General features: G+C 48.2%; 1 protein-coding gene across 2 annotated transcripts in view; it reads right to left on the bottom strand.

Annotated features, from left to right (window-relative positions):
* Window positions 1–25832, bottom strand: part of LOC144486459 (uncharacterized) — a 124996-nt gene that overhangs the window by 6391 nt on the left and 92773 nt on the right. The window contains exons 5-10 of one of the 2 annotated variants that reach the window (XM_078204492.1): window positions 20924–21031; window positions 19100–19236; window positions 18223–18400; window positions 14636–14736; window positions 13045–13122; window positions 3985–4443 (exon numbers count right to left, since the gene is read on the bottom strand). In XM_078204492.1, coding sequence (XP_078060618.1) covers window positions 3985–4443; window positions 13045–13122; window positions 14636–14736; window positions 18223–18400; window positions 19100–19236; window positions 20924–21031 — 1061 coding nt within the window. The remainder of the gene's footprint in view (window positions 1–3984; window positions 4444–13044; window positions 13123–14635; window positions 14737–18222; window positions 18401–19099; window positions 19237–20923; window positions 21032–25832) is intronic. The other variant, XM_078204493.1, reaches the window with a different exon arrangement.

Here is a 25832-nt window from a genome sequence, read left to right as displayed (position 1 = left end):
AGCACCCATTGGAAACCCACACAGACACGGGGAGAATGTGCAAACTCCACTCAGACAGTGACCCGAGTCCGGAATTGAACCCGTGTACCTGGCGCTGTGAGGCAGCAGTGCTGACCACTGTGCCGTTGTGCCCGCCCATCTTTACTCCCACTCAAATCCCCTTGCAATGAAAATCAACGTACCATTTGCCTTGCTGCATCCACGTGATGGTTTATACTGACTCATGAACAAGAACACCCTTTGGACATCAACACTTCCGCCCTCTCAGCATTTAACAAATACACTGCCTTACTGTTTCTCTGACCAAAGTGGATAACTCCACACATATCCATGCGAGACTGCATCTGCCATGTTCTTGCCCATTCACTTAGCCAGTCTAAATCCCCTTGAAGCCTCTTTGCATCCTCCTCACCACTCACATTCCCACCTAGTTTTGTATCATCAGCAAACTTGGGGATATTGGATTTAGTCCCCACATCCGAATCACTGAAGGGAATTCAGCCAAAATTCCCTTCACTGCAGTCACCCTCTCCCCCAACACCTCCACCCCAATCGGATCGGCTGACAGTTCTCTGAGGTTGGGCGAGTGGTGTTGGCGGAGGTCCTATCAGCGGCCATTAGAGGCTCGGCAGAGCGGGAAGTGGCCACAGCGGCAAGCAGCATGGGTGAAGATTGTTCGCATAATTCCTAGCACCATCAGGGAGGTAAGTTTCCCCCCTCCCCCCACCCTCCCTGTAACCACATCCTAAACATCCGAGCCTAAGGATTTGTTTAGTCTCTCTCCCATTTCCTTATTCCCCGTTGTAAACTCTCCATTCGCTGACCATTAAAGCAGATGGGGCGGCACTGCTGCCTCCAGGGAGCTGGGTTTGATTCCTGGCTCAGGTCACTGTCTGTGTGGAGTTTGCACATTCTCCCCATGTCTGCGTGGGTTTCCTCTGGGTGCCCCGGTTTCCTCCCACAGTCCAATGATGTGCGGGTTAGGGGGATTGGCCATGGAAAATGTGTAGGGTTACAGGCAGAGGACTTGAGTATGATGTTCGGTCAGAGAGTCGGTGTAGATTCGATGGCCCGAATGGCCTCCTTCTGCTCTGTAGGGATTCTATGATTGTGTAAAATTGCATTCAATTGGCACCTTAATGGTTATAATTGCTTGTTTGATTGTCAGCGAGTGCGTTTCTGACTCTGCTGTACACTCACACTGACCCAGTCTTTGAATTTTTTGAGGCAGAGTGGATAGGCTTTTGGAAGCAAGCCGGGCACAGTTATTACAGGTAGATAAGATGCAGACGTGAGGTTTCTGTCAGATCAGCAGGTGGAGCAGGCTCAAGGGGCTAAATGGCTCCTTGTTTATATGTTCATATATATTTTGCCCATGTTATGATTACTCTTCCCTCAAGGTTCCTTTACAATGAGATTGTTGTTTAACTCTTTCTCATTGCATGATACAAAATCCAAAATAACCTGCCCTCTAGTTGGTTCCTCAACTTACTGTTCCAGAAAACCATTTTGCAAACATTCCAGGAATTCATCATCCTCAGCATTAGTGCTAATCAGGTTTACCCAGCATATATTAAAGTCCCACGTTATTGCTGTATTAGCCTTGTTATGTGCACCTCTACTTTCCTGATTTGGCCTACATTACCACAACTACTCGGTGGCCTATAAACAACTCCTACCAAAGGTTGCTGCCTTGTGCTGATTTTTAGTTCCACCCAAGCTGATTCTGCCCCTTGATCTTCCAATCTGAGGTCCCCACTCACTAGTGTACTGAACTTATCATTTATTAACGGCGCTACCCCACCTCCTTTTCCCTTTTGCCTTTCCTTCCTCAATGTCAAATACCCTTGAAAATTCAGTTCCCAGCCTTGGTCAACCTGCAGCCACATCTCTGTAATAGCTGTCAATTTGTGCTGTCAATTCATCTACCTTGTCACGAATGCTGCTTACATTCAGATAGAAAGCCTTTACTTCTATGCTTTTATTATTTTTGCAGCCTCTAGTCTTATCTGTTGGCGCACTCTGTTCTGTGGTCTATGCTTTCCTGACACACTCAGATTGTCATTACACACATATATGAACATAGGAATTAAGATCAGGCGTAGGCCCCTCGGCCCCTCGATTCTGCTCCCCCATTCAATAAGATCATGTCTGATCTGATTGTAACCTCGATCCCACATTCCTGCCAACCCCCGATAACTTTTCACCCCCTTGTTAATCAAGAATCTATCTAGCTCTGCATTAAAAATATTCAAAGTCTCTGCTTCTGCTGCCTTTTAAGGAAGAGAGTTCCAGAGACTCCCCACCCTCTGAGAGAAAACATTTCTCCTCATCTCTGTCTTAAATGAGCGACCCCCTTATTTTTAAACAGTGACCCCTGGTTCTAGATTCGCCCACAAGAGGAAACACCCTCTCCACATCCACCCTGTCAATACCCCTCAGGTTTGTAAAGGGGAAGCAGTGGCGTCGTGGTATTGTCACTGGAGTAGTAACCCAGTGACCCAGGGTAATTCTCTGGGTACCTGGGTTCAAATCCCACCATGGTCACCATGGGGATAATGGTGCAGCTATATAAGACCCTCATCAGACCCCACTTGGAGTACTGTGTTCAGTTCTGGTCGCCTCATTACAGGAAGGATGTGGAAAAGATTGAAAGGGTGCAGAGGAGATTTAAAAGGACGTTGCCTGGATTGAGTGGTATGCCTTATGAGGATAGGCTGAGGGAGCTCGGTCTTTTCTCCTTAGAGAGACGAAGGATGAGAGGAGACCTAATAGAGGTGTATGAGATGTTGAGAGGCATAGATCGGGTGGACTCTCAGAGGCTTTTTCCCAGGGTGGAAATGGCTACTATGAGAGGACACAGGTTTAAGGTGCTGGGGGGGTAGGTACAGGGGAAATGTTTGGGGGAAGTTTTTCACACAGAGGGTGGTGGGCGAGTGGAATCAGCTGCCGTCAGTGGTGGTGGAGGCGAACTCAATAGGGTCTTTTAAGAGACTCCTGGATGAGTACATGGGACTTAATAGGATGGAGGGTTATAGGTAGGTCTAGAAGGTAGGGATATGTTCGGCACAACTTGTGGGGCCGAAGGGCCTGTTTTGTGCTGTAGTTTTTCTATGTTTCTATGGTCAATGAATTATAGAATCCCTACAGTGTGAAAGAGGCCATTCAGCCCATCGAGTCTGCACCGACCACAATCCCACCCAGACCCTATCTCCATCACCCCACATATTTACCCTGCTAATACCCCTAACCTACACATCTTTGGACACTAGGGGGCAATTTAGAATGGCCAGTCCACCTAAACAGCATGTCTTTTGTAGTGTGGGAGGAAACCCATGCAGACACGGGGAGAATGTGCAGACTCCACACAGACAGTGACCTGAGGCTGGAATTGTACCCAGGTCCCTGGCGCTGTGAGGCAGCAGTGCTAACCACTGTGCCACCATGCCACCCAATGGTGAAATTTAAATTCAATAAAAATCTGGAATTAAAGGTCTAACGATGATCATGAAACCATTGACGTAGAAAAACCCCATCTGGTTCACTAATTTAGAGAAGGAAATCTGCTGGTCTGGCCCACATGTGACTCCAAACCCACAATGTGGTGACATGTCCTCGGGGAGGCAGTAATGCTGATCCAGCCAACGACCCAGGAACAAGTAGAGAAAAAAGGTTTTGATTAAGCCACTTCTTACTCTTTGCAACTCTAGTGGATACAAACCTAACCTTTCCAACCTTTATCCTCACTGCCACCTCTTTAATTTATCCAACCTTCCCTCATTGATCCATTGTCCCCACATTAATTTCTCTGGTGATGAGACGCGGCAGAAAACTGGTCCCAGTACAGTTCAGGGGAAGGCCGTCCCAATGGTTCAAGGCCCTGCTGATACCAGTGCCCAGGAACCTGGCCTTCTATCTCAGTCTCTCTCCCTCTCTCTCTCTTCTTTTTCTCTGTCTCACATTCCTTCTCTCTCTCTCTCTCACCGTGACCTTCCATCGTCTCCTCCCCGCCCTGCACATCGTCTGCGACCAGTTCACGGGGTGCATCATCCTCCTCCTCCTCCTCTTCCTCCGCACTGCCCTGATCCCGCGTCCCCTGGCCGTCCTGGATAGCCTCGGACCCCTGCTCAGCGTTCCTGAGCAGCAGCGAGGAGACGTGTTCGGGCAGGCTGACCGAGAAGGGTCCGGAGATATGCATGGCCGCCCGCTTCTCCGCCCTCTGCCTGGCCGCCTTGCCCGAGCGGGGAGAGTCCAATCCCGCCCGGAGCACGGGGGCCGGCTCGTCGGAGACGCCCGGCTCCAGCAGCAGCTCGGGCCCCAGGGAAGAGAAGGCCACGGCGTGGCGGACTGGCGAACTGAGGCGCACGGAGCCGAAGCTGTCCCGGCGGGCGATGAGGGCCGGGCGGTGCGGGATGTGGTCACCCATCGCCGGGGAGATGCCTGCTGGGAAGAGAGAGAGATAGAGAAGCAGCGGTTAGACTGACGGAAGATGGAGGGAGGAGGGAGAGGGGGGGGGAGAGGGGGAGGGGAGAGGGGGAAGTGGGAGGGGAGGTGGGAGGGGAGGGGTTAGGGGAGGGTTGAGGAGGAGGGGTAGGGGGAAGGCGAAAGGGGAGGGAGAGGGGAGAGGGGAGAAATGAGGTGGGTGGTACATTGGAGGCATTGATTACATTGGGGATTGGTAGAAAGGAATGTGGAACTCAACGCAAACATAGAAGATAGGAGCAGGAGGAGGCCATTTGGCCCTTCGAGCCTGCTCCGCCATTCATTAAGATCACGGCTGATCATCCAACTCAATAGCCTAATCCTGCTTTCTCCCCATAACCTTTGATCCCATTTGTCCAAATGCTGTATCCAGCCGCCTCTTGAATACATTCAATGTTTTGGCATCAACTACTTCCTGTGGTAATGAATTCCACAGGCTCACTACTCTGGGCGAAGAAATGTCTCCACCTCCGTCCTAAATGATCTACCCTGAATCCTCAGACTGTGATCCCTGGTTCTGGACACCCCCACCATCGGGAATATCCTCCCTGCATCTACCCTGTCTAGTCCTGTTAGAATTTTATAAGTCTCTATGAGATCCCCCCCCTCCTTCGTCTGAACTCCAGCGAAAACAATCCTAACCGAGTCAATCTCTCCTCATAAATCAGTGCCGCCATCTTGATTACCCATGATCTTATTGACTGGTAGAACAGGCTCGATGGGCTGATTGGCCTACTCCTGAGGGAGTTATTGCTACAACTGTGCAGAGCATTGGTGAGATCGCATCAAGGGTACTGGGTACAGTTATAACCTCCTTACAAAGGAGGGATTATTCTTAACTCATTCACATAACGTGGGGATCGCTGGCTCGGTCAGCATTTATTGCCCATCCCTAATTGCCCCTTGAGAAGGTGATGGTGAACTGCCTCCTTGATCCACGGCAGTCCCTGAGGTGTAGGTACACCCACAGTGCTGTTCGGGAGGGAGTTCCAGGATTTTGACCCAGCGACAGTGAAGGAACAGTGATATATTTCCCAGTCAGGATGGTGAGTGACTTGGAGGGGAACCTCCAGGTGCTGGTGTTCCCAGGTATCTGCTGCCCTTGTCCTTCTAGATAGTAGTGGTCGTGGGTTTGGAAGGCGCTGCCTAAGGAACCTTGGTGAGTTGCTGCAGTGCATCTTGTAGATGGTACACACGGCTGCCACTGTGTGTCGGTGGTGGAGGGAGTGAATGTTTGTGGAAGGGGTGCCAATCAAGCGGGGCTGCTTTGTCCTGGATGGTGTCGAGCTTCTTGAGTGTTGTTGGAGCTGCACCCATCCAGGCAAGTGGGGGGTATTCCATCACACTCCTGACTTGTGCCCTGTAGATGGTGGACAGACTTTGGGGAGTCAGGTGGTGAGTTACTCGCTGCAGGATTCCCAGCCTCTGACCTGCTCTGTAGCCACAGTATTTATATGGTTAGTCCAGTTCAGTTTCTAGTCAATGGTAACCCCCAGGATGTTGATAGTGGGAGATTCCGTGATGGTAATGTCATTGAATATCAAGGGGCAATGGTTAGATTCTCTCTTGTTGGGGGTGGTCATTGCCTGGCACTTGTATAGCGTTAATGTTACTTGCCACTTGGAAGCCCAAGATCTTGCTGCATTTGGAATTGGACTGCTTCAGAATCTGAGGAGTCACAAATGATACTGAACATTGTATAATCATCAGTGAACACTTCTAACCTTAAGATGGAAAGAAGGTCATTGATGAAGCAGCTGAAAATGGTTGGGCCTAGGACACAACCCTGAGGAGCCTCCATTGGAAGCAATCCAGAGAAGGTTGTCTAGGTTGACCTAATTTGAACTAATTTGATTTATTATTGTCACGTGTATTGGTATACAGTGGAAAATATTGTTTCTTGTGTGTTACACAGACAAAGCATACCGTTCATAGAGTACTTAGGGGAGAAGGGAAGGAGAGGGTGCAGAATGTACAGTCATAGCTAGGGTGTAGAGAAAGATCAACTTAATATATGGTCGGTCCATTCAAAAGTCTTGTGGCAGCAGGGAATTCACTATTCTTGAGTCGGTTGGTACGTGGCCTCAGACTTTTGCATCTTTTTCCTGACGGAAGAGAGAGTGTCTGGGGTGCGTGGGGTCCTTAATTATGCTGGCTGCTTTGGTTAGGCAGTGGGAAGTGTAGACAGAGTCAATGGATGGGAGGCTGGTTTGCGTGATGGATTGGGCTACATTCACGACCTTTTGTAGTTTCTTGCGGTCTTGGGCAGAGCAGGAGCCAAACCAAGCTGTGATACAAACAGACAGAATGCTTTCTATGGGGCATCTGTAAAGTTGGTGAGCGTCATCGTGGATATGCTGAATTTCCTTAGTCTTCTGAGAAAGTAGAGGCGTTGGTGGGCTTTCTTAATTATAGCATCTGCGTGGAGGGAGCAGGACAGGTGATCCCTGGGATGAAGGGGGTTTGTCTTGTGAGGAAAAATAAAACAGGCTGGGCCCATATTTGTTGGCACTTAGAAGAATGCGAGGTGATCTTACTGGAACATATCAGATTCTGAGGGGGTGTGGGGTTTAACCAGGTGACACTGAGAGGATGCTTCCCCCTTCAAGTCAGTGGCGGGACAGTCAATCTAGAACTAAGGGGAAAAAGTGTACGTATATGGGTTCTCCCATTTAGTATTATAGAAAATAGGAGCAGGTGTAGGCCATTCTGTCATTCAACATAGAATCATAGAATCCCTACAATGCAGAAGGAGGCCATTCAGCCCATCGAATCTGCACTGACCACAATCCTGCCCAGGCCCTATCCCTGTAACCCCATGTATTTACCCTAGCTAGTCCCCCTGACACTAAGAGGCAATTTAGCATGGCCAATCCACCTAACCCGCACGTCTTTGGACTGTGGGAGGAAACCGGAGCACCCGGAGGAAACCCACGCAGACACAGGAAGAATGTGCAAATTCCACACAGACACATACCCGAGGCCAGAATTGAACCTGGTCCCTGGCGCTGTGAGGCAATATTGTTAACCACTGTTCTACTGTGCTGCCCCTGGATCCTTTATCTCAAAGCTGTACTTCCACGCCAAACCCCTTGACACAAACGGACCTGGGTGTCCTAGTGCACCAGACACTGGAAGTAAACATGCAGGTATGGCAGCACAGTGGCATTGTTGCTCACACTGCTGCCTCACAGCTCCAGGGACCCGACTTCAATCCAGCCTCAGGTGACTGTGTGGAGTTTGCACATTCTCCTCGTCTCTGCGTGGGTTTCCTCCGGGTGCTCCTGTTTCCTCCCACAGTCCAAAGATGTGTGGGTTAGGTTGATTGGCCATGCTAAATTGTCCCTTAGTTGTCAGGGGGATTAGCAGGGTAAATTAGTAGGGCTGTAGGTAGGGCTTTAAACTAAATAGTGGGGGGGAGGGTTCAGTAGTATGGAGAATTAGAAAATCAAAGGTAAAGGAGAGGGTAGGAGTGCAGGTTAATGATGAGGACTTTCAACCAGTTAAAGGAGCCGAGGACTCAGGAGAGGTTAGTAAAGTTTCCAGACCACGTAATAGAACAGAGAGTATAGAAGGTGGCAGGAATCTAACCTCAGGCAGAGTAAAAAAGGTGACAAGCGTGAGAAGGGAAGAATAACCAGTCTGTGACAGAAAGGGACAGAGCATGCAAACAAAGGAATGCACTAACAAATCGGGTGAAGGTAAGAAAGACTAACATAAAGACACTTTACCTGAATGCACGTAGCATTCGAAACAAAGTGAATGAGTTGACGGCACAAATCAGTACAAATGAGTATGGTCTAGTGGCCATTACAGAAACGTGGTTGCAGGGTGACCAGGACTGGGAACTGAATATCCAGGGGTATCAGACATTTCGGAAGGATAGACAGGAAGGAAAAGGAGATGGGGTAGCTCTGTTAATTAAAGATAACATCAGGATGGTAGTGAGAGACGATATAGGCTCTAAGGAGCAGAATGTGGAATCAATGTGGGTGGAGATAAGGAATAGTAAGGGGGAAAAAGTCACTGGTGGGCGTAGTCTACAGGCCCCCAAATAATAACTTCAAGGTGGGGCGGGCTATAAACCAACAAATAACAGATGCATGTAAAAATGGAACAGCAATAATCATGGGGGATTTTAACCTCCATATTGATTGGTCAACTCAAGTCGGACGCAGTGGACTTGAGGAAGGGTTCTTAGAATGCTGTCTTTTGGCTAAGATCAAGTGTAGTTATGCGGATGCTGCGCGTGGTTGAGGTCATTGGGTTGCATTTAAGCTTCATTTTCATATGAAGCAAATTTTAAAAGTGGCATCTCGGCCTTTTGGCTAAGATGCAAATGAGATCAAGCCTTGGAGGAGGAAACCTCCGCCTACTCCTATCAGGTTGGCTCATGTAGATCAGGCCCAAGACAGGGTAGGGGTTGCATACCCTGTCTTGTCAGCTTGGATCGGAAGTGTCTCAACTTGTTGAGACTCTGAATTGGACTTGATTTGATTGAATTGGAAAAGTACAAAAAAAAGAGTTCTTAGAATGCTGTCGCGATAGTTTCCTCGAACAGTATGTTACAGAACCTACGAGGGAGCAAGTTATCTTGGATCTGGTCCTGTGTAATGAGACAGATAAAATTAATGATCTCCTTGTGAGGGATCCTCTTGGAATGAGTGATCACAATATGGTTGAATTTCTAATACAGATGGAGGGTGAGAAAGTAGGGTCCCAAACCAGTGGCCTCTGCTTGAACAAGGGGGATTACAATAGGATGAGGGCGGAGTTGGCTAATGTAGACTGGGAACACAGACTAATTGGTGGGACAGTTGAGGAACAGTGGAGGATTTCTAAGGAGATTTTTCTCAGTACTCAGCAAAAATATATTCCAGTGAAAAAGAAGGAATGTAAGAAAAGGGATAACCAGCCATGGATAACTAAGGAACTAAAGGAGAGTATCAAATTAAAAACCAATGCATACAGAGTGGCCAAAATTAGTGGGGAACTAGAAGATTGGGAAGGCGTTAAAAAACAACAAAGAACGACTAAGAAAGCAATAAAGAAAGGAAAGATAGATTATGAAAGTAAACTAGCACAAAATATAAAAACTGATAGTAAAAGTTTTTACAAATATATAAAACGGAAAAGAGTGGCTAAAGTAAATGTTGGTCCCTTAGAAGATGAGAAGGGGGATTTAATAATAGGAAACGAGGAAATGGCCGAGGCCTTAAACAAGTTTTTTGTGTCGGTCTTCACAGTGGAGGACACAAATAGCTTACCAATAATTGACGGTCATGGGACTGTAGGGGGTGAGGACCTTAAAACGATCACTATTACTAAAGAGGTAGTGCTGGGTAGACCAATGGGACTAAAGGTAGACAAGTCCCCTGGTCCGGATGGAATGCATCCCAGGGTACTAAAAGAAATGGCAGAAGAAATAGCAAATGCATTAGTTGTAATTTATCAAAATTCACTGGACTCTGGGGAGGTGTCAGCTGATTGGAAAACAGCTAATGTAACGCCACTGTTTAAAAAAGGAGGTAGACAAAAGGCAGGTAACTACAGGCCGGTTAACTTAACGTCTGTAGTTGGGAAAATGCTGGAATCTATCATAAAGGAAGAAATAGCAGGACACCTGGAAAAGAATGGTTCAATCAAGCAGACGCAGCATGGATTCATGAAGGGAAAGTCATGTTTGATTAATTTACTGGAATTTTTTGAGGATATAACGAGTGCGGTTGACAGAGGGGAACCGGTGGATGTGCTGTATTTAGATTTCCAGAAGGCATTCGATAAGGTGCCTCACAAAAGGTTGCTGCATAAGATAAAGGTACACGGAGTTGGGGGTAAAGTGTTAGCGTGGATTGAGGATTGACTATCTAACAGAAAGCAGAGAGTCGGAATAAATGAGTGCTTTTCTGGTTGGCAATCAGTGGCTAGTGGCGTGCTGCAGGGATCGGTGGTGGGGCCTCAACTATTTACCATATACGTAGATGATCTGGAGGAGGGGACCGAGTGTAGGGTAACAAAGTTTGCGGATGACACAAAGATGAGTGGGAAAGCAAATTGCGTGGAGGACACAGAGAGTCTGCAGAGATATTTGGATAGGCGAAGTGAGTGGGCGAGGATCTGGCAGATGGAGTATAACGTTGGTAAGTGTGAGGTTATCCACTTTGGAAGGAATAATAGTAAAATGGACTATTATTTAAACGGTGAAAATTACAACATGCTGCTGTGCAGAGGGACCTGGGGGTCCTTGTGCATGAATCACAAAAACTCAGTTTGCAGGTGCAGCAGGTAATCAAGAAGGCGAATGGAATGTTGACCTTTATCGTGAGAGGGATGGAGTATAAAAGCAGGGAGGTCTTGCTGCAACTGTACAAGGCACTGGTGAGGCTGCACCTAGAGTAGTGTGTACAATTTTGGTCCCCTTATTTATGAAAGGATATTTTAGCTTTGGAGGGGGTACAGAGAAGGTTCACCAGGTTGATTCCGGAGATGAGGGGGTTATAAGAACATAAGAACATAAGAAATAGGAGCAGGAGTAGGCCATCTAGCCCCTCGAGCCTGCCCCGCCATTCAATAAGATCATGGCTGATCTGACGTGGATCAGTACCACTTACCCGCCTGATCCCCATAACCCTTAATTCCCTTACCGATCAGGAATCCATCCATCCGCGCTTTAAACATATTCAGCGAGGTAGCCTCCACCACCTCAGTGGGCAGAGAATTCCAGAGATTCACCACCCTCTGGGAGAAGAAGTTCCTCCTCAACTCTGTCTTAAACCGACCCCCCTTTATTTTGAGGCTGTGTCCTCTAGTTTTAACTTCCTTACTAAGTGGAAAGAATCTCTCCGCCTCCACCCTATCCAGCCCCCGCATTATCTTATAAGTCTCCATAAGATCCCCCCTCATCCTTCTAAACTCCAACGAGTACAAACCCAATCTCCTCAGCCTCTCCTCATAATCCAAACCCCTCATCTCCGGTATCAACCTGGTGAACCTTCTCTGCACTCCCTCCAATGCCAATATATCCTTCCTCATATAAGGGGACCAATACTGCACACAGTATTCCAGCTGCGGCCTCACCAATGCCCTGTACAGGTGCATCAAGACATCCCTGCTTTTATATTCTATAGAAATGTAGAAATGTGGAATATAATCAAGGGGTTCAGGGTGGTTTATTTTATATTCTATAAGGGTTAGCTTATGAGGAGAGATTGAGTAGACTGGGCCTGTACTCATTGGAGTTTAGAAGGTTGAGGGGAGATCTCATAGAGACATATAAGATAATGAAGGGGCGAGACAGGGTAGAAGCAGCGAGGTTATTTCCACTTACAATGGAAACAAGAACTCGGGGGCATAGCCTCAAAATACGGGGAAGTCAATTTAGAACAGAGTTGAGGAGGAACTTCTTCTCCCAGAGGGCAGTGAATCTTTGGAATCCTCTGCCCAATGAAGCAGTAGAGGCGACCTCGTTAAATGTGTTTAAGTCACAGATAGATAGATTTTTAACCATTAAGGGAATTAAGGGTTATGGGGAGCGGGCGGGTAAGTGTTCCTGAACCCACTATCAGATCAGCCATGATCTTATTGAATGGCGGGGCAGGCTCGAGGGGCTAGATGGCCTACTCCTGCTCCTATTTCTTATGTTCTTATAAATATGTGGGGGATACGGGGATAGGGCCTGGGTTGGATTGTTGTCGGTGCAGACTCAATGGGCCGAATGGCCTACTTCTGAGCAGTTCTAAGCAGTGAGGAAGGCAAATTGTACATTGGCCTTTATTGCAAGAAGACTCGAGTAGTGGAACGGGGATGTCTTACTGCAGCTGTATAGGGTCTTGGTGAGAAACAGCTGGCATATTGTGTGCAGTTTTGATCTCCCTATCTAAGAAGGGGTCTACTTGCCATAGAGGGAGCGCAGCAAAGGTTCACCAGACTGATTCCTGGCAGGATTGTCTGAGGAGAGATCGGATTGACTGGGCCTGTATTCACCTGGGATGAGAGGTTTTCCAAGAGTGTGGGAGCATGGCATTGAGATAGAGGATCATAGTGAATTGTGGAACAAGCTCAAAGGGCCAAACGGCCTACTCCCCTTCCCATTTTTTCTATTTTTATGATACCTGAAGCATTTAGAAATATATATTGGTGATTGGTCTCCACAACCTTCAGTGGAAGGCTTGGGGAACAGGGTGTATGGAGAGACACGGAGAGGGGGAGAGGGAATCATTTGAGGGAGGAGAGAGAATGGGAGGGAAGGAGAAGAGGGAGATGGGAGTGGATGAGGGTGGGCTGGGAATGAAGGACAGTGGTGAGGGTGGAGAGGGAGAGAGGGATGGAGTTGTAGGACTGATGGAGAGATGGAGGAAAAAACATGAGAAGGAGAGACTTTCAGGGAGGTTTGGGGAAGGGAGTGAGGGATTGAGGGAGGGAGTAAGAGTGAGAGAAAGAGGTGAAGGAGATAGGTTGAAAGAGAGAGGTTGAAAAGAGAGTGTGCAGCAAGAAAGAAGTTAGTGATGTGGAAGTTTTAACAAACAGGACCCCCTCTGAATTCATTTCTTCACTGAGGCTCACCATCATCGGTAAATGGGACAGAGCTCAGGGAGTCCATACTCTTTGCAGGACGCAGGTTCCTTGTTTCGGACTTTAATTCTGAAAGGTGACCAGGATAAGGAATGGGTTAGAGGGTTAAGTGGAGAGAGAGAATTATCAAACCCCTTCCCAGTCATTCTCACTGCACACAATCCCAATGGATCCAAACCCCTTCCCATTCACTCCCACTGTACACAGTCCCAATGGACCCAAACCCCTTCCCATTCACCCCCACTGTACATAATCCAAATGGACCCAAACCCCTTCCCATTCACTCCCACTGTAAACAATCCCAATGGACCCTAACCCCTTCCCATTCACTACCAATGTACACAATCACAATGGACCCAAACCCCTTCCCATTCACTCCCACTGTACATAATCCAAATGGACCCTAACCCCTTCCCATTCACTCCCACTGTAAACAATCCCAATGGACCCTAACCCCTTCCCATTCACTCCCACTGCACACAATCACAATGGACCCAAACCCCTTCCCATTCACTCCCACTGTACACAATCACAATGGACCCAAACCTCTTCCCATTCACTCCCACTGTACACAATCCCAATGGATCCAAACCCCCTCCCATTCACTCCCACTGTACATAATCCCAATGGACCCAAAACCCTTCCCATTCACTCCCACTGTACACAATCCCAATGGACCCAAAACCCTTCCCATTCTCTCCCACTGAACACAATCCCAATGGATCCAAACTCCTTCCCATTCACTCCCACTGTACATAATCCCAATGGACCCAAACCCTTTCCCATTCGCCCCCACTGTATACAATCCCAATGGACCCAAACCCCTTCCCATTCACTCCCACTGTACACAATCCCAATGGACCCAAACCCCTTCCCATTCACTCCCACTGTACACAATCCCAATGGACCCAAACCCCTTCCCATTCACTTCCACTGTAGACAATCCCAATGGACCCAAACCCCTTCCCATTCACTCCCACTGTACTCAATCCCAATGGATCCAAACCCCTTCCCATTCACTCCCACTGTACACAATCCCAATGGACCCAAACCCCTTCCCATTCGCCCCCACTGTACACAATCCCAAAGGATCCAAACCCCTTCCCATTCACTTCCACTGTAGACAATCCCAATGGACCCAAACCCCTTCCCATTCACTCCCACTGTACACAATCCCAATGGACCCAAACCCCTTCCCATTCATTCCCACTGTACACAATCCCAATGGATCCAAACCCCTTCCCATTCACTCCCACTGTACACAATCCCAATGGACCCAAACCCCTTCCCATTCACTCCCACTGTACACAATCCCAATGGACCCAAACCCCTTCCCATTCACTCCCACTGTACACAATCCCAATGGACCCAAACCCATTCCCATTCACTCCCACTGTACTCAATCTCAATGGACCCAAACCCCTTCCCATTCACTCCCACTGTACACAATCCCAATGGAACCAAACTTCTTCCTGTTCCCTCACAGAGTATACAAACTGGCTATCATTCTCATTGTCTATCTTTTCCCTCTCTTTGAGTCTCCATCTTGATTTAACGCGGTTACCACGGGCACTCTGCTGACCTTTCTCCTCATTCCTGGAGGCTTTCCTTTTGGAATCTGTCCCAGATCGTCCAAGGTTAAAAATTGATTTCCATTTCTTCACCTTCAGTGATCCTTTCCTCCTAGTTATGTATGAGAAAAGGCATTTGTTATTCTATATAGAAACTACCCTGAACCCCTCAATTAGATTCCAGTCTGTAACTCACTCCCGGGTATGTGTTATTTTATATAGAAACTACCCTGAACCCCTAGATTAGATTCCAGTCTGTAACTCACTCCCGGGTATCTGTTATTCTATATATAAACCACCCCGAACCCCTCGATTAGATTCCAGTCTGTAACTCACTCCCGGGTATCTGTTATTCTATATATAAACCACCCCGAACCCCTCGATTAGATTCCAGTCTATAACTCACTCCCGGGTATCTGTTATTCTATATATAAACCACCTCGAACCCCTCGATTAGATTCCAGTCTGTAACTCACTCCCGGGTATGTGTTATTCTATATAGAAACTACCCTGAACCCCTCGATTAGATTCCAGTCTGTAACTCACTCCCGGGTATCTGTTATTCTATATATAAACCACCCCGAACCCCTCGATTAGATTCCAGTCTGTAACTCACTCCCGGGTATCTGTTGTTCTATATATAAACCATCCCGAACCCCTCGACTAGATGCCAGTCTGTAACTCACTCCTGGGTATCTGTTATTCTATAAATAAACCACCCTGAACCCCTTGATTATATTCCAGTCTGTAACTCACTCCCGGGTATCTGTGATTCTATATATAAACCACCCTGAACCCCTCGATTAGATTGCTGTCTGTAACTCACTCCCGGGTATCTGTTATTCTATATATAAACCACCCCGAACCCCTCGATTAGATTCCAGTCTGTAACTCACTCCCGGTATCTGTTATTCTATATATAAACCACCCCGAACCCCTCGATTAGATTCCAGTCTGTAACTCACTCCCGGGTATCTGTTATTCTATACAGAAACTACCCTGAACCCCTCGATTAGATTCCAGTCTGTAACTCGCTCCCGGGTATCTGTTATTCTATATATAAACCACCCCGAACCCCTCGATTAGATTCCAGTCTGTAACTCACTCCCGGGTATCTGTGATTCTATGTATAAACCACCCCGAACCCCTCGATTAGATCCAGTCTGTAACTCACTCCCGGGTATCTGTGATTCTATGTATAAGCCACCCCGAACCCCTCGATTTGATTCCAGTCTGTAACTCACTCCCGGGTGTCTGTGATTCTATATATAAACCACCCTGAAGCCCTTGATTAGATTCCAGTCTGTAACTCACTCCCGGGTATCTGTTATTCTATATATAAACCATCCCGAACCCCGCGATTAGATTCCAGTCTGTAGCTCACTCCCGGGTATTTGTTATTCTATATATAAACCACCCCGAACCCCTCGATTAGATTCCAGTCTGTAACTCACTCCCGGGTATGTGTTATTCTATATAGAAACTACCCTGAACCCCTCGATTAGATTCCAGTCTGTTACTCACTCCCAGGTATCTGTTATTCTATATATAAACCACCCCGAACCCCTCGATTAGATTCCAGTCTGTAACTCACTCCCGGGTATCTGTTGTTCTATATATAAACCATCCCGAACCCCTCGATTAGATGCCAGTCTGTAACTCACTCCTGGGTATCTGTTATTCTATAAATAAACCACCCTGAACCCCTTGATTATATTCCAGTCTGTAACTCACTCCCGGGTATCTGTGATTCTATATATAAACCACCCTGAACCCCTCGATTAGATTGCAGTCTGTAACTCACTCCCGGGTATCTGTTATTCTATATATAAACCACCCCGAACCCCTCGATTAGATTCCAGTCTGTAACTCACTCCCGGTATCTGTTATTCTATATATAAACCACCCCGAACCCCTCGATTAGATTCCAGTCTGTAACTCACTCCCGGGTATCTGTTATTCTATATATAAACCACCCCGAACCCCTCGATTAGATTCCAGTCTGTAACTCACTCCCGGGTATGTGTTATTCTATATAGAAACTACCCTGAACCCCTCGATTAGATTCCAGTCTGTAACTCACTCCCGGGTATCTGTTATTCTATATATAAACCACCCCGAACCCCTCGATTAGATTCCAGTCTGTAACTCACTCCCGGGTATCTGTTATTCTATATATAAACCACCCTGAACCCCTCGATTAGATTCCAGTCTGTAACTCACTCCCGGGTATCTTTTATTCTATATATAAACCACCCCGAACCCCTCGATTAGATTCCAGTCTGTAACTCACTCCCGGGTATGTGTTATTCTATATAGAAACTACCCTGAACCCCTCGATTAGATTCCAGTCTGTAACTGACTCCTGGGTATCTGTTATTCTATAAATAAACCACCCTGAACCCCTTGATTATATTCCAGTCTGTAACACACTCCCGGGTATCTGTTATTCTATATATAAACCACCCTGAACCCCTCGATTAGATTCCAGTCTGTAACTCACTCCCGGGTATCTGTTATTCTATATATAAACCACCCTGAACCCCTCGATTAGATTCCAGTCTGCAACTCACTCCCGGGTATCTGTTATTCTATACAGAAACTACCCTGAACCCCTCGATTAGATTCCAGTCTGTAACTCGCTCCCGGGTATCTGTTATTCTATATATAAACCATCCCGAACCCCTCGATTAGATTCCAGTCTGTAACTCACTCCCGGGTATCTGTGATTCTATGTATAAACCACCCCGAACCCCTCGATTTGATTCCAGTCTGTAACTCACTCCCGGGTGTCTGTGATTCTATATATAAACCACCCCGAAGCCCTTGATTAGATTCCAGTCTGTCACTCACTCCCGGGTATCTGTTATTCTATATATAAACCATCCCGAACCCCGCGATTAGATTCCAGTCTGTAGCTCACTCCCGGGTATTTGTTATTCTATATATAAACCACCCTGAACCCGCGATTAGATTCCAGTCTGTAACTTACTCCTGGGTATCTGTTATTCTATATATAAACCACCCTGAACCCGCGATTAGATTCCAGTCTGTAACTTACTCCTGGGTATCTGTTATTCTATATATAAACCACTCCGAATCCCTCGATTAGATTCCAGTCTGTAACTCACTCCCGGATATCTGTTATTCTATATATAAACCACCCTAAATCCCTTGATTAGATTCCAGTCTGTAACTCATTCCCGGGTATCGGTTATTCTGTATAAAAAATACCCTAAATCCCTCGATTAGATTCCAGTCTGCTGTTAATTATATTTATTAACTATTTTTTAAAAATTATCAATTTATTACTTGAACTACAATTTGTTTTAAATTCATTTCTGCTATTTTACCAAATTTATCTTGCTGAACTATACTTATCAACCCCTTGAGTGAGAACATATTTAAAATTTGTTCCCCACCCCAATGCGAAAGGTCTGGACGATGTGTAGATGGACGATGCCCTCACCGCCCACTCTCTGATTCTCCCTGCCAAGGCTGACATGTCACTCTTGATGCCTTTTGGCCATCTCTCCCCACCCCTCTGTCCCTTCCTCCCTCTCCAAACGCATCTGGTGCCAGCCTCTATCCACCTTACCTGTGTTCGGGCAGCTCGATAATGGAGTGGTATGGGCGCATCGCGGGTGGTCCATCGCCCATGTGGAGGGTGTGTGGTATCTGGGAGGCCAAGAGCCGACATCCGGCCTCATCATACGCCAAGTTCGGGGTGGAGGCCGGAGAGGGCAGCGACTTGCGTCTATCATCGGGGTGCATCCCTGTGTGGAGAGAGGGAGTGAGGGAGAGAGTGGGGGGGATAATATTAGTGAACCGTACAGATAGAGAAAAAAGAGAGAGGGAGTTTGGGGCAGACAGACTGGAAGACAGGACTGGTATCATCGGAGAACATGGAAGAAAGGGGTGAGAGAACCATGGTCAGAGAGAGAGAGAGAAGGGGCAATGAGAAGGTTGGAAACAGAGCGGTGGATGGGGAGAAAAAGAGAGAGATATGAGCGAAGCATTAGAGGAGGGTGGACGGGTGAGGGAGAGGAGGGAGAGTGGGACTTAGAGAGAAAAGAAGGGACAGAGAAGGGGAGACAGAGGGAGGAATGGAGGGAGAATTGGGAGAAGAGGGAAGAAGTCGGAAGTTAAGAAGGATGGAGGGATTGGGAAGCAAGTGGATTGTTGAGATTCCAGGACTGGGGAGAAGGTGGATCAGTGGGATTGAGGGATTGGGGGGAAAGTGGGTGGGTGGGATTGAGGGATTGAGGAGAAGGTGGATTGGGGGGGATTGGGGGGAAAGTGGATGGGTGGGATTGAGGGATTGGGAAGAAGGTGGGTTGGTGGGATTGAGGAGAAGGTGGGTCGGGGCGAGTGTGGAGAAGGTGGATCGGGGGGATTGAGGAGAAGGTGGGTCGGGGGGAGTGTGGGGATTGATAGCTCTCTGGAGAGGTGGACAGGCACCACCGCGCCATTACCAAGATTTGAGTGAAGGCTCTTGCTGTCGAATAGCTGTTCCACGTGGTTAAGGATGAACTCTACAACAATGGATTGCACACGGACCTCCATGAATGCAGCCGTCCCGTTGAACCCTGATGACTCAATCTCCTTTGATCTGTTGATGTGTGAGCAGAGGGTTTAATTGATCTTTGACCCCTAACTCCGCAACATCTTGCCCCTCCTCCACTCCCGCTCTCTCTGCCCCTTTCTCTAACATCTCTGCAACCGGGGATCAGTGCCACAAACCTGCTAGATGTGAACGCCAAGAACATTACAAAATAGGTGCAGGAGGAGGCTATTCGGCCCCTCGATCCAGCTCCCTGCTTGCACAAGGTGATTAATCCTGTGCCTTAGCTCCACATTACCCCCCAGTACCCACATCCTTCAACCTCTTTAGTGCCCAGAACTCTCTAAATTCCCTTGAACCGAGTGGCTTGCTCATCCATTTTAAAAAGTAATTAAGAGTAAACCGCATTGCTGTGGGTCTGGAGTCACATGTAGGCCAGAACGGGTAAGGACGGCAGATTTCCTTCCCTAAAGGACATTAGTGAACCAGATGGGTTTTTATGACAATCAGTTAGACCGTAAGATGTAGGAACAGAAGGAGGCCATTAGGCCCATCGAGTCTGCTTTGCCAGTCATAGAATCACACAATCTACAGTGCAGAAGGAGGCCATTTGGTCCATCGAGTCTGCACCGACAACCATCCCACCCAGGCCCCATCCCCGTAACCTCATATATTTACCCTCCCAATCTACCTGACACTAAGAGGCATTTGGCATGGCCAATCTACCTAACCCGCATATCTTTAGGCTGTGGGAGGAAACCGGAGCACCTGGAGGAAACCCACACAGACATGGGGAGAATATGCAAACTCCACACAGACAAGTCACCTGAAGCCGGAATTGAACCCGGGTCCCTGGCGCTGTAAGGCAGCAGTGCCGCTTTGCCACCCCGATCATTGAGACTCTGACTGATCTGAAGTGATAATCCTCAACTCCACTTTCCTGCCATTAGCCCTTGATTCCTTAACCAATAAAAATCTGTCTATCTCAGCCTTGAACATACTTAATGACCCAGACACTACAAATCTCCGCAGTAAAGAATTCCACAGATTCACTCCCCTCTGAGAGAAGAAATTCCTCCTCATCTCTGTCTTCAATGGGTGACCCCTTACTCTGAGATTCTGCCCTCTAGTCCTCGACTCTCCCCCAAGGGGGAACAACCTCTCAGCATCTACCCTGTCAAGCCCCCCGGAGAATCCTCTATGTCTCAATAAGGTCATCTCTCATCCTTCTAAACTCCAGTGAGTACAGATCCAACCTACTCAAACTCTCCTCATAAGAAAATCCGTCCATACCGAGGATCAACCAAGTGAACCTTCTCTGGACTGCCTCCAATGCCAGTGTATCTTTCCTTAGATAACAGGACCAAAATTACGCAAAGTGCTCATAATGCGTGCTCCCAGGACCCACCAACCCCTCCCTCTCCCCCCAACCCCATACCACCCATCACCTCCCCGGCAACCCGAGCATCAATCTAGGCCTCTACCTTCACAGCCCAGTCGTAGAGTTGAAGCAAACTCGATGGGCTGAAAGGTCTCCTTTTGCACTGTAGGGATTCTATGATAAACCGTGTAGGGGTCATCAGAGACCAGCTGTAAAGGCCGAATCAACAATTTACGGTAACTATTATTAATGCCTTTTTTTATTCTGGATTTAATAACTAAATTTAACTTCCGACACCGCCCGTGACAGGATTTGAACTCACATCATTCGGATTGTTAGTAAAGGAACACGTACCTCAGGAGGTTAGGGGCCCACACAATAGCCAGGTTCCGAGCGTGCATGTTAGTCTCAGAGCTATGTGAAGCCATACGGAGCAAGTGTCGCATCAAAAACTCCAAGGTCCTGGAAAGAGCGAGGGAGAGAGGGTGAGGGAGTAAAAAATGATCACAAATCCTACGTCAGGGCTCACCGCTCCAAGAAAGACATAGATCCAGAAACAGATACAGCAGAGAAAGGGACCATTTGGTCCATCCTGTCAATGTCAGTCACACTCACAAGACGATCACAAGACGGTCAGTACTGAGGGGGTGCTGCACTGTCAGAGGGTCAGTACTGAGGGAGTGCTGCACTGTCAGAGGGTCAGTACTGAGGGAGTGCTGCACTGTCAGAGGGTCAGTACTGAGGGAGTGCTGCACTGTCAGAGGGTCAGTGCTGAGGGAGTGCTGCTCTGTCAGAGGGTCAGTACTGAGGGAGAGCTGCACTGTCAGAGGGTCAAAGAACAAAGAACAAAGAACAAAGAACAATACAGCACAGGAACAGGCCCTTCGGCCCTCCAAGCCCGCGCCGCTCCCCGGTCCAGGATTGAATCCTGAATCCAGGATCCCCGCCCAATTTTCCAGCCTATCTACATACCAATATCCTATCCACCGAGCTGTCCCTCACAGCTACGATGCTTTGTTCATTACAACCTATTAACTTACCCCCACCCCCCCATTCCAGACCATGTGATCTCCAGGGAGAGGCGAAAACCCAGAGTGAAAAACCCCAGGGCCAATATGGGGAAAAAAAAATCTGGGAAATTCCTCTCCGACCCCCTGAGGCGATCGAAACGAGTCCAGGAGATCACAATGGCCCCGATCGGAAAATGCTTCCCAACCCTAGTCATTTCCACTTCCACGAACACCATATGAATTCCCTGCCCCCGAGACAGGTTCCCAACTATCCGCAGTCTCACTCTGTACTGGCACCAGCAAGATGATTGTAGAATGAAGCCTTGAAACGAGAAACCAGGAACAATTAGCCCGCGCCGCTCCCTGGTCCAAACTAGACCACTCTTTTGTATCCCTCCATTCCCACTCCGTTCATATAGCTGTCTAGATAAGTCTTAAACGTTCCCAGTGTGTCCGCCTCCACCACCTTGCCCGGCAACACATTCCAGGCCCCCACGACCCTCTGTGTGAAATATGTCCTTCTGATATCTGTGTTAAACCTCCCCCCCTTCACCTTGAACCTATGACCCCTCGTGAACGTCACCACCGACCCGGGGAAAAGCTTCCCACCGTTCACCCTATCTATGCCTTTCATAATTTTATACACCTCTATTAAGTCTCCCCTCATCCTCCGTCTTTCCAAGGAGAACAATCCCAGTTTCCCCAATCTCTCCTCATAACCAAGCCCCTCCATACCAGGCAACATCCTGGTAAACCTCCTCTGTACTCTCTCCAAAGCCTCCACGTCCTTCTGGTAGTGTGGCGACCAGAACTGGACGCAGTATTCCAAATGCGGCCGAACCAACGTTCTATACATCTGCAACATCAGACCCCAACTTTTATACTCTATGCCCCGTCCTATAAAGGCAAGCATGCCATATGCCTTCTTCACCACCTTCTCCACCTGTGACGTCACCTTCAAAGATCTGTGGACTTGCACACCCAGGTCCCTCTGCGTCTCTACACCCTTTATGGTTCTTCCATTTATCGTGTAGCTCCTCCCTACATTATTCCCACCAAAATGCATCACTTCGCATTTATCAGGATTGAACTCCATCTGCCATTTCCTTGCCCAAATTTCCAGCCTATCTATATCCTTCTGTAGCCTCTGACAATGTTCCTCACTATCTGCAAGTCCTGCCAGTTTTGTGTCGTCCGCAAACTTACTGATCACCCCAGTTACTCCTTCTTCCAGATCATTTATATAAATCACAAACAGCAGAGGTCCCAATACAGAGCCCTGCGGAACACCACTAGTCACAGGCCTCCAGCCGGAAAAAGACCCTTCCACTACCACCCTCTGTCTTCTATGACCAAGCCAGTTCTCCACCCATCTAGCCACCTCCCCCTTTATCCCATGGGATCCAACCTTTTTCACTAGCCTACCATGAGGGACTTTGTCAAATGCTTTACTAAAATCCATATAGACAACATCCACGGCCCTTCCTTCGTCAACCATTTTGGTCACTTCTTCAAAAAACACCACCAGGTTCGTGAGGCATGACCTCCCCCTCACAAAACCATGTTGACTATCGTTAATGAGTTTATTCCTTTCTAAATGCGCATACATCCTATCTTTAAGAATCTTCTCCAACAACTTCCCCACCACGGACGTCAAGCTCACCGGCCTATAATTACCCGGGTTATCCTTCCTACCCTTCTTAAATAACGGGACCACATTGGCTATCCTCCAATCCTCTGGGACCTCACCTGTGTCCAGTGACGAGACAAAGATTTGCGTCAGAGGCCCAACGATTTCACCTCTCCTCTCCCTGAGCAGCCTTGGATAGATTCCATCAGGCCCTGGGGATTTGTCAGTCTTTATATTCTCTAACAAACCTAACACTTCCTCCTTTGTAATGGAGATTTTCTCCAACGGTTCAACACTCCCCTCCGAGACACTCCCAGTCAACACATCCCTCTCCTTAGTGAATACCGACGCAAAGTATTCATTTAGGATCTCCCCTACCTCTTTGGGCTCCAAGCATAAGTCCCCACTTTTGTCCCTGAGAGGTCCGATTTTTTCCCTTACAACCCTTTTGTTCCTAACGTATGAATAAAATGCCTTGGGATTCTCCTTAATCCTGTCTGCCAAGAACATTTCGTGACCCCTTTTTGCTCTTCTAATTCCCCGTTTGAGTATTTTCCTACTTTCATTATACTCCTCCAGAGCTCCCTCCGTTTTTAGCTGCTTGGACCTAACATACGCCTCTCTTTTCCTTTTGACCAGTCCCTCAATTTCCCTGGTTATCCACGGTTCTCTAATCCTACCCTTCCTATCCTTCTTTTTTACAGGCACATGCTTGTCCTGTAGCCCTAACAACCGTTCCTTAAAAGACTGCCACATACCAGATGTGGATTTACCCTCAAACAGCCTCTCCCAATCAAGAGCTGCCAATTTCTGCCTGATCCCAATAAAGTTAGCCTTCCCCCAATCCAACACCTTACCCTTGGGACACCACTCATCCTTTTCCATCACTATCCTAAAGCTAACAGAATTGTGGTCACTATTTGCCACATGTTCCCCGACCAAAACTTTGAAGACCTGACCGGGCTCATTCCCCAGCACCAGGTCCAGTATAGCCCCCTCTCTAGTTGGGCTGTCCACATATTGTTCCAACGAACCCTCCTGTACACATTTTACAAATGCCTCACCATCCAGAGTCCCTGCCCTCAGCGATTTCCAGTCTATACCAGGGAAATTGAAGTCTCCCACTACAACTACCCTATATTTCCTGCACCTATCCAGTATCTCCTGACATATCCATTCTTCCACTTCCCTTGGGCTGTTGGGGGGCCTGTAGTACACCCCCAACACAGTGACTGCGCCTTTCCTGTTTCTAAGCTCCACCCAGAGTGACTCGCTACACGACTCCTCCGAATTGTCCTCCCTCTGCACCGCTGTAATATGCTCTCCAACCAATACCGCTACTCCCCCACCTCTTTTGGCCCCTCCTCTGTCTCGCCTAAAACACTTGTACCCTGGAATATTCAGCTGCCAGTCCTGTCCCTCTTTCAACCAAGTCTCCGTCACCGCAACCACATCCAAATTCCTCGTGCGCATTAAGGCCCCAAGTTCGTCTGTTTTACCTGCTACGCTCCTTGCATTGAAGTATAAGCACTCCAGACCCCCAGGCTCAGTGAGGTCGTCCTCCCCCAGAGTGCTCTTCTTCTTTGCCAGCCTTGTCCCAGCCCCAAGCTCGTCCCCAGCCACCACACTTATAGACCTAATAGTTTGATCCCCACCCCCCTGCCATACTAGTTTAAATCCCCCCGAACTGCACTAGCAAAGCTCCCAGCCAGGATATTTGTGCCCTTCCAACTTAGTTGTGACCCCTCCCTCTTGTACAGGTGCCATCCTCTCCTGAAAACCTCCCATTGGTCTATGAAAATAAAGCCCTCCCTCCTGGACCAGTCCTTTAGCCAGGCATTCATTTGAACCAACTCCCTATTCTTATCCTCAGTGGCACGTCAGTACTGAGGGAGCGCTGCACTGTCAGAGGGTCAGTACTGAGGGAGCGCTGCACTGTCAGAGGGTCAGTACTGAGGGAGCGCTGCACTGTCAGAGGGTCAGTACTGAGGGAGCGCTGCACTGTCAGAGGGTCAGTACTGAGGGAGCGCTGCACTGTCAGAGGGTCAGTACTGAGGGAGCGCTGCACTGTCAGAGGGTCAGTACTGAGGGAGCGCTGCACTGTCAGAGGGTCAGTACTGAGGGAGTGCTGCACTGTCAGAGGGTCAGTACTGAGGGAGTGCTGCACTGTCAGAGGGTCAGTACTGAGGGAGCGCTGCACTGTCAGAGGGTCAGTACTGAGGGAGTGCTGCACTGTCAGAGGGTCAGTACTGAGGGAGTGCTGCACTGTCAGAGGGTCAGTACTGAGGGAGTGCTGCACTGTCAGAGGGTCAGTACTGAGGGAGCGCTGTACTGTCAGAGGATCAGTACTGAGGGAGCGCTGCACTGTCAGAGGGTCAGTACTGAGGGAGAGCTGCACTGTCAGAGGGTCAGTACTGAGGGAGAGCTGCACTGTCAGAGGGTCAGTACTGAGGGAGCGCTGCACTGTCAGAGGGTCAGTACTGAGGGAGTGCTGCACTGTCAGAGGGTCAGTACTGAGGGAGTGCTGCACTGTCAGAGGGTCAGTACTGAGGGAGTGCTGCACTGTCAGAGGGTCAGTACTGAGGGAGCGCTGCACTGTCAGAGGGTCAGTACTGAGGGAGAG

This window comes from Mustelus asterias, unplaced genomic scaffold, assembly GCF_964213995.1.
Source record: "Mustelus asterias unplaced genomic scaffold, sMusAst1.hap1.1 HAP1_SCAFFOLD_348, whole genome shotgun sequence".
NCBI classification, from domain to species: Eukaryota; Metazoa; Chordata; class Chondrichthyes; order Carcharhiniformes; family Triakidae; genus Mustelus; species Mustelus asterias.
This window is presented reverse-complemented; position numbering and strand designations above follow the sequence as displayed.